Here is a 12,216-nt window from a genome sequence, read left to right as displayed (position 1 = left end):
GAAGGAATCATGCTGCGTTCACGGGTAGAGATTAGACTCGGAACATACATGTTTGGTTTAGGGGCTAATTTTTTTGCAGCGTGTGAGATACATGTATGTTATCTCAGTTCTAAAATAAATATAAAAATAATAAATGTTACGGTCCTTCAGTGGCTGCTGTCGTTCTCAGCCGAGCATTTCCACCCGAAGTAGTGAAAATTACGCATTTTACTGTAAGAAATCCAACTAAATAGAAAACATGACAGAGATTTGTACTGACTGAAGCTCCTTATTTTTAATCCATTTATGCTCATTTTCACAAATGGGGTTTTCTATTCTGTTCTAATTGTATCCTTTGATATTATTCTATATTTCAGATGTACACCAGAAACGAGCAGCCGTTACAACATTTATTTCCATCAAGAACAAATAAAGTGTACTGTTCCAGAATAAGGATTAGTTCAGTTGATCATCTGTTGAGTGAGTGAGAAATATAGCTGTCAAAAAATGCTAAATTAAATTCATATGTTCTCATCTCTTCAATCTTAATTTAAAAAAAAATGTTTACCAACAAATTACAGTTTTACATTTGCAGTGATTGTTTTACACAGGTGACTAACAATAGATTGTAATATTTCTATCTGAAAAACGTTTTGAAGCCACTCATTTTTAAAATATTTATATAAAAAATGAACAACTGGTTCTTAAAAAGGTGTCAGCATGATATAAAGTTTCCAAAAGGCAGATTACTTAAGCAGAATTTCTCCTGCTGAAGTAATACGCTTTCCTGTTTTGTTTTGATCAATTATTTTATAATATGTTTATTGAACTTTTATATATAATCAAATGTTAATTACTGCTCAGTTTTTCACAAATCAATATAGATGTTTAATAAGATATTAATTGATCTGCAACAGAATTTTCTACTTTAAAACATACTTGTTCTATTAAACTAGTTTTATGACATCAAATGTATTGTTTTTTGTCAGTATTCCCCATAATAATAGAAAATATGTTACTGTTTAGTGCGGTTATAAAACAGTTTGTCCTAAAGCTAAACTAGGTTGTAAATCTGCAATTTACAACTGTGCAAAAACAAACTAATATGTCCAAACTTTATTTCACAAACTACATTTGGAGAATTTTGTCTCGATATGTTTTTCTTTCTTTTTCTTTTTTTGTGCTATATATATTTTTTAATTGAAATTAGTTTCCGGTAGTGTTATTTCCGACAGCACTTGAAGTTCACAGAGAATCTTGCTCAGTGTGTATCCAATATGGCCGACGTCCCTGTGTATCACAATAGAGTGAAAAAAATCCGGTCAGTCTTTGAGCTGCATTAATACTACACATGACATTTATACATCCTAACAAAATATAGAGAAAATATATTTTCAGTGCCAGAACGTTTAATAAAAATTAAATTGGAACTGTTGTATTTCTATGTTTAACCTTTGAACTCAATTACAGTGCAAAGGTGTTTGCTGCCCCCTACAGTTGTCTTTTTTCATCTACGATTTGGCTCTACTGCCTGAGGCACCGACAGTGGAGCTCTGCAATGTCCCATTATGCTTCTAGAAAATCGTGTTCTCGTTTATTTTTCACACTGCTTTGAATCCATTTGATTCCCATTATCAGTGCACTATACAGAAAGTGTGGTGGAGGGAAAATATTTTGAGGAGAAAATGTAATCTTGACATTGCAACTTAAAAAAATTACTCAGAGGGTTTGCAGATTAAACACTTTCTGCTGAATTTTTAAAGGTTTTGAGGAAGGATTTGCTGACCTCTACTGACACTAAGTGGACAGCATGCAAATTGTGTCTTGCTAGAGATATTACAACCTCACACACACACACACAGGGAAAGGTTAATATTAAATCAATTTTAAGTGAAGGGATTTTTTGTTATTATTATTTTAAGCTAGTTTAACTAATAAATTAATTAATCCTTATTGATAATCTTCTAACTTTAATTCATTAATTTTAATGAAAATAAACTGTCATAAATGTACTTAAGGCACTCCCTCTATCCTGTTCCTCTGCAGATTGTTCTTCATCAGTCTGTTCACAACAGCAAATCACCAAATGATTTCAAAGGCAGTTTTTTATTGTGCTATCAGTCCACTATGAGTTTGTCAACAATGGATTTTACTCTTGTCTTCCATAAATGCCAGATTTGTGGAGTGCATGACTATTAGTGTCCTTGTCAACAAGTTATCTTATCATGGTGGGTAGTTATGTCTTGCTAAGCCGTACTATCTTTTCATTTTCAGTTGATGTACTGAACAAGATTGATGTTCAGTGCTTTGGATACAATTTTCACATCTAAACCCTAAGTAAAGATATTATATTACTTGTAACCTAAGCAAAAGGAAAAAGGTCATTAAAACCTTTTTTTTTTTTTTTTTGCCGTTATGCACTATTGTGTGATGATAAGTCACATAAAATCCCCCCCAAATACTTTTAGGTTTATTTCTGTAACCCAAAAATTCTTAAAATTGTGTAAGGCACTTTAAAACTCTAAATAATTTGAGCTACATTTGTTGAGCTTAACCAGACATTCCTTGAGATGTAAAATTAGCTCTTTTGAGCATTTATTTATTTATTCCGCAAATCGTTTTGGTTTGATTTAAAGTTGGATTTGAATAAATCGTTCACTTTCTTTCACACCTTCTTGCATCTTTCACATTCAAAGACGTGCACGCAACAAAAACCCCCCGAATCTCATCAGTATTTTAATCATATTTCACTTCTTTTCCTCATGATGGCGCCGTTTGCTCAGGGTACTGATCCGCATCTCCACCTGCTGCACCGAGCAGGCCTAATATTAGTAGTCAGCTCCAGTTCAGCGGTATGGGCTTTAAGTTGGGCGTTTCACAGCATCACGTCCTAAGAAAAAAAAAAAAAAAAAAGTTGTGGATCAGGCCCCTCCTGGCGGTGACTGGGTCTCTTCGTCATAATGCGTCAGCCTAAACAAAACGCTGACGTGCGCCTCTCTGGCAAATTCTGCAGGTTATTGGTGAGCTTTAGGTGTGATTCAATCAAATCAAAAGATCAGCTAAAGCTCCCTATGGGTGACCAGGACGAACCCCCAAAGAACCAAACGCGTCTATATGATTAGTCACGTTTTAATGGAGGAATTCATCCTTTAAACTCGGCATTCTAAAACTCTTTCCTTTACATAAGCCAATAAACAGGAAAGTTTAACTCTCATCATGAAGTGGGCCATTTAACTGAAGGAATGGATGTTACTAGAAAGACTTAAAGATTGGGAGACATTTAAATATATTGGAGGATCCACACCCAAACCAGAAACCAGGAGAAATCAACAACTTAATCTTGCTGTTATCATATAAATGCTATTCAAAAGAAGAATACAAGATAGGGGGCCATTTCTGGATATAGAAATGGACTGCATAGAGATTTCTTCAAGATAAATTAATCAACATGACCTCAAATACATTTTTAAGGTTCAAGATCTATTAGGACATTATCTTTCATTTATCCAGTATTGGGTCATAGGGCTCACAGGTCCTGAAGGAACAACCAGACAGCTCTTTTCCCAATAACACTCTCCAGCTCATATTTGGTGATCCCAAGGTGTTGGCAGGCCAGAGGGGATGTGATGGGTTTGCTTCGTTCCAAGTATGTGCCTGGGAAATCTCCAAAAACGGAGGTGAAAAGAGGAGGCATGCTATTCTGGTTTAGGATAAATCCAAAATCATATACCAGATATACTCAGATTATGTGTAGTAAAGGGAAAATACTTTTGTTATAATGAATTTGTCATTCTGTCACACTTTTTACTTTTACCTTGAAAGTTTTTCAGTATTAGTTGCGTGACTTACATATTACATTGCCCTATTTATTTTTAAATAATTGAAAGCTGTTAAAAAGTAGCTACCAAAGGGTGCAAATCTGCAGGGTAAGTGAACTAAGCAATTGCTTGGAGCTCCAAAGCCAACAGGGGGCCCCAAATGCATGTGGACTGTAACACAAGTCATGTTTGAAAATGTGTTTTTTTCCCCCCTCCTCGCTTTTAAAAAGTGTTACATCAGAAAAATCGTGCAAAGGAAAGATGTGTTGTCCTCGATATTTTAAAAAAAAGGTTCTATGTAAATCTGCTTAGTAAGAATGTGAATGCTTTTTTGAGCAAAATAGCTACCCTATTATCAATGTGCCACCTTTCAACAAGGCACAACCACCTATACTGAGGGAAAAAAAAGAAAATAGTGCAGTAAAGGTTATATATGATGAATTGAGCATCAATGATACAGAGGGATTTTAGGCCTGCAGTGAAGTTATATGTTTATGGCCTGAAGAAGCCGTGGATTCAGGAAATCTCCCCCCAATTTTCTGAATGGGAAGTAAACATGATGTAAGCATGTGGTAGTAAATCGGTGTCGGATCCTTTAAACTTGACATAAACTGTGATGCAATTTGGATTTTAAAGGAGGTGATAAAGTGTTGTACATTCATGATGTAATGATTTATTGGAAACGTTTAGCAAAACCCAGCAAGGTACTTCTTTGTATCATAAATGATACATTAGGCTAATCTTACAGCAGAAGATATCTCTATTGATCACTTTTGCAGTTTCATGGAATCTGTAAATTCAGCTGCATGTTTACTCCATAAAGGAGCTTTTTGCGCACATTCTAATTGTTACACAGTTAGTGATCTCAGAAATATTTGTAAAGATACACATGATTCATTTGCAACAACAGCTCCAGACCTTTCTCAACGTTTTTCGTTTTTTGAATGTAAACAGTGCATTTTAACCACACAGTGGCATGCTGTTTTAATAAAACGTGACATACAGAAATAGAATCATCACAAAACCTACATAGGCTGTAGGTTTATATCGGAAAACGCTATCCTGCGTCACCAGCCCCTGTTTAAATTCAGGTCCCTTATGTATTTTAGAAATCCAAGAGACCTTGTACTTCAGCTGTGTGGCCATTAAAGCCACCACACACTCGTTACCGAACGAGCAATTACTGGAAACGATTAGAAAATGCGACTCTGAAGTCTGGAAGCGTCGCAATCTGAGCCGATTCATTTCAGCACCGGACAGCTCCGGCGGTCCCCAGAGGCCACGTCTATCAAAGCCACATGGTTACATGAAACCACCAGATGTACCAGCAAAAAAAAAAAAAAAAAAAAAAATCCCCTTTCAGTGGTGGTAACTAAACATTAATCTGTGACGTGAATCAAAAAGACCTTGAAAAAGTGGTCATAACATCTGAAACTCGTTTTTTTTTTTTTTTTACGCATACCTTCCCCTACGTTAGCAAAAAGCTGAAAGTTTTAAAGTAAACTTCAATCTGTGGATGGAGGGGGGGCGGGAGTCTGATGGATGCATCGATGAGGAAGGAACTGTACCATTATATTCCGGGAGGAAGACTTGATGACGTCCATAGCATCCTTAATGTGACTTGGTGAAGGGAGGAGGAAGAAGGGGAGGAGGGAGGTGGGGGCCAAGGCTTACGATGCGCGGATAAAAATCCACGGCAATCAGCAGCGCAGGACAAAAGTTTGGAGCAGCGCTATGTAGAAGAACACCTAGCGCAGAGTCTTTTTTTGTTTGCGACCAGGCTGCGTCCCTTTCAATTTCACTGTGTCTATAAAAGTGAGACGGGCTGCACTAAAGAGTGGGGGAGATCAACACAAGGAGACCCAACGGAGGCGCTTGAGCCAGGAAAGAAGTGCTGTGAGGAAGAAACACCGTGTCTCAAACTCTCACACACGCACAAACAACAAAGCCGCGCCCGGATCACAGCCTACACAGCACAGCGCTACACCTGCTTTCCTGCTCTAGGTATGTGCGCCTTTTTTCCCCCACTGTCTAATACAATTTTTTTTGTGAGGAAAATCTGAATCTCAAACTTTCACCACAAAGAAAAAAAAATACCCAAACAAAACCTAAATCGTTTTATTAAGGCAGCATGTGGCTCGCTTTTTTCTTTAGTTAAAATAAATATAAAAACCAATAGCAGCCAGCGTCTGTTACTGTGATTAAACAAAGAGTGTTCATTTCTCAGCAGAGAAAGTAACCTGTTTCCTGTCTGTATTTCATCAACAGCATGGCCAGTTCGAGTAAAGCCACTTTAATCTTGCTCATCTACGGAATCTTAATGCACTACAGCGTCTTCTGTACACCTATAGGACTAAGTTACCCTAAGATCAGGTAGGTTTGTCCTAATCCTTCCTTACTGAAGCTATACTTCTTTAAATTACTCATTTCAAAATTGTGTTTAACAGCATATTTTTCAGTGTTCCAATCGTACTGTTATCCTATGTCTTTATTTCAGACAAGTGCGCAAATATATGCGCAATTTTAGAGCGCTGAGCTGGAAAAAAAACCAAAAAAAAAAAACATGGGTGTGCAATAATTTCCCCAAAGCACACAAACGCAGGTGTTCAGTGGAAAATGCCTATGGAAATTGCGTACATGTATCAGTCCGGTGGGACGGCTCACAGAACTCCCCCTTATTAAAAATGAGAGAGCAGTCGGTGCGCTGGATAGCCCTTGGGATGACGATGGACTGGCGTCACCAAGGAGAGGCGAGGCAAAACGAATCGGAGAGCTCTTCCCATTTAAGATTTATTTCTTTTCTTTTTTCCTGCTAAAAGCATATCCAGAATTAAATTTGGGCGTGGTTCTCTTCGATTCAGAAATTTTGCAGCTATTTTTAAGCAGTCTTTTAATTGATTTATTCCCCCCATTCTCTTCTGAGGCTCCACCGCCCACACTCTTATAGCCTATAGGCGATCTTTTTCAACACCTATTGTTTCAATTTTTTAATAATTTATGTGTCAGAAGTCTGCGCTGAAATCATCAGCAGTAGCAAGTTGGAATATAAAACAGATTTTCTACCAGAAGGAAAAAGGGTTAATTGAAACGCTTGTCATTTTAAGTAATTATTTTAAAAAAAAGTAACATTTTAATACTTCTCTTACTTCATCAGAAACACATATGGCGTGCCTGCTGGTTTGAGGCACGCATCTTATTTTTATTTTATTTTATTTTTCTACTGCATCGGATTTCTGACGACTGCCTTGCACATTGCAGACTTGAAAACGACGCGTTTGATGAGGATGGCAACTCTCTGTCCGACATGGGCTTTGACAGCGACCAGCTTGCTATACGAAGCCCCCCATCTCTAAACGACGATGCGTACAGCCTGTACTACCCACCAGAAAAAAGGTAAATCCCACTTGAATGCGTACTGCAGCTGGGACAGAGAACCCCGTGTAATTTGTCCTGTCTTACTTCCATACCGAGTAGCCTCAAGTTGTTGTTTCCATTCTGCTGAACATGAAGATCACGGAGGGAGAGCATGTTAAGGCTTTTTTTTTTTTTAATACTGTTGATTTATTTTTTAAAATTGGTATTATTATTATTTTTGAACCTCATGCCGATGGGTGGGGACATTTTAGGCTGTCTTGAATCATTTTTGTCTGCGCCTCTTTTTATTTCATTTATCATTGTTTCTGTTATTATTATTTTTTCCTTTAAGTCTCTGATGATCTATGTGTTTTTTGGCGTTTTATCATCTCAGACCAGAAAGGCATGCTGAGGAAGAATTAGGTAGAGCCTTGAGGGAGATCCTGGGTCAGTTAACAGCGAGACATTATCTGCATTCTCTGATGACTGTTCGTGCAGGGTAAGGGCATTTCTCTTCAGCGTTTTTTTTTTTTTTTATGTTTCTGCGCTGCACAACTTCAGGCTGCTTGCATCACCCATTATATGTGCGTGATTTTTATTTATTTGTTTATTATTATTTTTTGTGTTGCCTGTCCATAAAACCCTCTAGAGGTCTTCATTATGCATATAGTGTTTCTGTTTTGCAAAAACGAAAGTAATAAACACAGGAGTCTTATTCTAAAATTCCCTGCAACTGAGGTGTGATTGCACCATTCATTTCTGAATTAACTGTCCTAAGTCTATGCGCTAATGAAAAATCATGCGTCAGAATATCCATTGGGCTTCAAATGAATAATTGATACGCTTCTTTAAATCAAATGCGCAATTCGGTATTACCATATTTTCCACATATTTAAAAGAAAAAAAAAAAAACGAAAAACAAAAGAATAAAGGCCCAACTGTTGATCAAAGCGTAATGATAATCAATCTCTGTATGTAGTAGTAATAAAAAAAACAATTTAAAAACACAAATTTATGCTGAACTTGCTTGATTAACGAATCTTATCGTGATTTCTTCCGTTCTGTGTCTTTTCCCCCCGATTATTTTTCAGTGACGACAACAGCATGGACGAAGAGTCAGAGCCCCTGTCCAAAAGACACTCAGATGGGATCTTCACCGACAGCTACAGCCGCTATAGAAAGCAGATGGCCGTGCAGAAATACCTGGCAGCGGTTCTGGGTAGAAGGTACAGACAGAGAGTTAGGAACAAAGGACGCCGGCTCGCCTATTTGTAGCTCCGTTAAAAGAAAGAAAAAAGAAAGAAAAAGCGCCCAAAACTGCCCTCCTGTGTATATACATCCAGTCGTTAACTCAAAGTCATTCAGATATATCTGACCAACCAGTGGATTGCGCCTGTGTTCTTTCAACATGTATTTATGTATGAAGTAAAGCCATTAAAATGAATATTTTATTAATAATATCGTTTTTTTCTTTTCCCTTTTTGTACAAAAGCACTTGATACCGCACAGTTATAGCTACTTTGTGGACCAATATTTTTATTTTTCATGTTGAGATGTTGAAAACAACAGAAAAAAAATGACAAAAAAAGATGATGATGAAATCAGAAAAAAAAAGATAGATGTGCACCTTCAACGTTTATGCGCTTGAAATCTCCTAAGGTCATCCACATATGCAGAAAATAAATAGATTTTCAAAAGACAATCAAAGTATTGAATGTTACTACTTATTTTTGTAGTCTATTTTTTTAGTGTTGTTGTTTTTTTTTTTGTTTTTGTTTTTGTTTTCCAAAAGCAGGCCCAAAGACGCAGTGAGCATGCTAAGTGAGGCACATGTGGGCTTATCATAAATGATAGATGCTACCCTCTTTTTTCCATTCTCCCTTAAATGGGAGCTCTGTGGGTTTGGAGAGTTTTGCTACCCCTCCAGGGCGTTAAAATGAGATGGTCTCTGTTGGACAGCTTTTCATCTGATGGATATATGGATGATTTACACATCCATCCATTCTACTGGTAAAATATACCCTGTTTGTGTAGAAAGTATGGATACTCAGTCACACATGGGCTTTTGCAGGGGGATTATTGCCTTTACAGGAGATCTGGTAGCAGAAATCACTGCCTGGTTACTTGCCTCAAAGTCATTTCACAGTAGGAGATAAATCACGCTCTACAGGACTGTGCAAAGAACGTTTGATCCTCTCAGTGTTGTAAACCAACAGAAATATCTGGAAAATTGTGCTTAATCTGTTCATTGTATGCAGGTAACAGAGAGAGAAAAAAAAGAAAAGCAGGAAACAAAGCACAAAGGAATCATCAGAATCCTGGATGCTGAAAGAGGATATTTAATTTTTATTTGGTGCATGTGGAAACTGACACCTTGCTAATTCTCGCATAGAGACTGCATGCCTATGTGCTTTTATTGCTATTTTTGTAAAGTGGGCTGCGCCAAGCTCATTTCCGAAGCCCTCCCCTCTGTTATATTGTGACAAAAAAATGTGAACAATGAGGGCTGGAGGTGGTAGATACTGGAACTGCACTGACTTGTTGAATCTTTACCTCCCCTGCCACTGTCATGGTGGATATAACAGAACGCTGATTACTTTTTGTCTTATTGTAGCAGTTTTTTAAAATTTAGTTTCAGTCTAAATGGCCTTTGCTGATTTAGTGCTGTGTTCAACTGTTAGTGAGAAGCTGATCTGTGTCGGATGTCTGCTGTGCAGTGAGGAAAAAAGAACGAGAACGAGTGTTAGGTTGAGATATGGAGATGAGAGAGTGTAGAAGAAGAGAGGGAAGGAGAGGTTGCACAAGAAACCAGCCGCAGCACCTCAAGAGTCAGGGAAGGCAGGATTTGTTAAAAACAGAGAAGAGGTGAGGGCTTCTTCTGCCTCAGTGAGATTAGGGTCAATGAGTCTGATAAAGCAGAATATCAGATGTTGAATTCCCCTCACAGAGGTTTTCCTGCGGGATGATAGGTTTTCCCTCTAACGCCAGAACACAGCTGAATGAAGTTCACCCCTTCCAGCAGACAGGAAACCCCCTATGACTTTTTATAAGGGAACATTCCAAGTATTTATTCCCTAGTATGCAATTGCAGCTTTGTGCGTACTCTTGCAATCGAATCAGCGGACTGTGTTCTCCCCATAGAAAATAACACACTCGTCTTTTAATTCGGCTTTAACCCACAAGCTTTGTGGGTATGCGTGTGCATGGGGTGTGCGTGCGTGTGGGCGCGTGTGTGTGTGTGTGTGGCAAACACACATATATGTGTATTATGAGTGACTGAACACAGACGTGGAGGTGGAAACAGCTTTTGGCTTTTGTGCCTTGCTTTGATGTGAGAAACCTAAAAAAAATGAAAAGAATAAAAAAAAAAGAAACCTAAGAAAAATTCGCCACGAGTGACAGATGGCAATTTCAGTGGCCCTACGATGCTGCAGTCCATTAGCTTACATTGAAACTTCCTTTTACTCTGTTTAATTGCTCAGCTTAGTCTGCCCTAACAGTAGTAGAATTAGGCTTTTGTTTTCACAGCATGGCCAATGAGTTTTTTTGAGTAAAAAAAAAAATATTGTAGACAAGAATAGAATGTATATGTTGGTGGAGCAGGCAACATGCGTGTGCGTGTGTGTGTGTGTGTGTGTGTGTGCATGAGTTTGAGTTGTTTAGTGTCTGTGAGAGTTTGTGAACAATGACCAGTGTTTGTTATTGTTGATTATGAGGTGTTGTTGATTATTTTGATATCGGTCAGTAACTTATATGATCAAAAAATAGCCCCTATATATATTCTTTACGACTCTGTGCAACACTATTTCGAATAAATAAAAAAAAGGGTCTAAGAGCATAATAACAGAGATGTTGTTAAGATAATAGAAAATGCCTGTTGTTGATAGTTCTGACAGCGCCCAACGCCTTACTTCAATGTGTAAACTCTTATCTATTTGAGAACATTGTGTTTTAGAACTTAACCTCAGTGCAAAGTGGCATCGTTAAACACACACAAGTCCTTATATGGGGTTCTTACGTTTCTCAATGTCATGAAAGTGTTGTAAGATTTGTATGAATAAATTTTTGTAAACAACAAAACCCTTCCAATCGATGTCTAATCTTTGATACTTCACCCTTCCGAGAGGATCCAACACAAACAGTTTAGTCACACACAAAATGACTCTGGACTTAATATATCTTGGGATTATACGATCAATGTGTACCTCTGAAGACAGATCATCTTCCATTGTAAACACAAATATAAACTCACAAAAGAAAATAGGCTTAGAAATTCTCCAGCAAGTATAGTAAAAAAGCTCTAGTGGAGTGTGTCGATTTCAAGTCCACTTGACGTGAATGCACTCTTTTCATAGCAAAATCATTAGAAATGAAAAAAAAAATTATCATGAAACGAACTTGAAGCACACATGAAGCAGAATCCAAATGGTGTTGTTTATCACTGATTAAATGGTAAAGTGTATGTATTCTAAGAAAAAAAGGGGTTGATATTTATTGGTAGTAAAACTTAATTTAACCAACAACGAACCATCGATCATCACAGCCAAGGAAAGCTTCGACCCTGGACTGAGCAGCAGAGCTCACAGAGAGGAGACCACTTCCCTCCTGTTGTAAGAGCCATGTCTCTCTTCCTTCTCCATCCTCGGCCTTGGAGGAGCAGCTGTGTCCCGCGGGAGAGGAGGATGGGTGTGGCGTCGAGTTTGTGTGTGATCTGATCCTCATCAACTGGGAGGAGCGTGTGTTGTGCGTGTAGGGGTGTGTGTGACTGCACATTCACTAGAGCTCAACTAACCCAATCAGAGAAATGTTGCATGGCAACGGTCCACAAAGGGACACAGTTGTGTGTGTGCGTGTGTGTCAAGTGTGTTTGCTTTTGTCTGTGTGCAGACCTTGGTCAGAGTCTGCATTGGAATGGAGTTCTGCGTAAAACCTCACATATGTGACTCGAGAACAGAAGATTTTAATAAGATCCAATTATTGGAATAAACACAAGTATCTTCAGCATAGAGGAGCACAGAACATTCATGCTCTTGGACATATATCTTTGTTTTCTCCCCTCTTGAAC

The 12,216-nt window shown here is 38.0% G+C and overlaps 1 protein-coding gene across 2 annotated transcripts; it reads left to right on the top strand.

The window, feature by feature from the left end:
- Window positions 1–5,491: 5,491 nt before the first annotated feature.
- On the top strand, window positions 5,492–11,226 carry adcyap1b (adenylate cyclase activating polypeptide 1b). Of its 2 annotated transcripts, XM_032565788.1 has the most exons (5): window positions 5,492–5,801; window positions 6,066–6,170; window positions 7,056–7,190; window positions 7,546–7,650; window positions 8,243–11,226. In XM_032565788.1, exons 2-5 carry the CDS (start codon window positions 6,067–6,069, stop codon window positions 8,424–8,426), a joined length of 528 nt encoding a protein of 175 aa, XP_032421679.1. In that variant the 5' UTR covers window positions 5,492–5,801; window position 6,066; the 3' UTR covers window positions 8,427–11,226. The 2 variants fall into 2 exon arrangements, with proteins under 2 accessions (XP_032421679.1, XP_032421680.1); XM_032565789.1 differs by lacking the exon at window positions 7,546–7,650 and having other exon boundaries at window positions 5,494–5,801.
- The last annotated feature ends 990 nt before the right edge of the window (window positions 11,227–12,216 follow it).

This window comes from Xiphophorus hellerii, chromosome 6, assembly GCF_003331165.1.
Source record: "Xiphophorus hellerii strain 12219 chromosome 6, Xiphophorus_hellerii-4.1, whole genome shotgun sequence".
Lineage (NCBI taxonomy): Eukaryota > Metazoa > Chordata > Actinopteri > Cyprinodontiformes > Poeciliidae > Xiphophorus > Xiphophorus hellerii.
The sequence above is the reverse complement of the archived record's forward strand: the minus strand, read 5'-3'. Positions and strand labels throughout refer to the sequence as shown.

What these genes read in the sequence shown, in the direction of transcription:
- adcyap1b (XM_032565788.1), top strand. Translation starts at nt 6,067, where the DNA reads ATGGCCAGTTCGAGTAAAGCCACTTTAATCTTGCTCATCTACGGAATC. An exon ending in CTAAGTTACCCTAAGATCAG is followed by an intron (nt 6,171 to 7,055) that starts GTAGGTTTGTCC and finishes TGCACATTGCAG; the next exon opens with ACTTGAAAACGACGCGTTTG. An exon ending in CTGATGACTGTTCGTGCAGG is followed by an intron (nt 7,651 to 8,242) that starts GTAAGGGCATTT and finishes ATTATTTTTCAG; the next exon opens with TGACGACAACAGCATGGACG.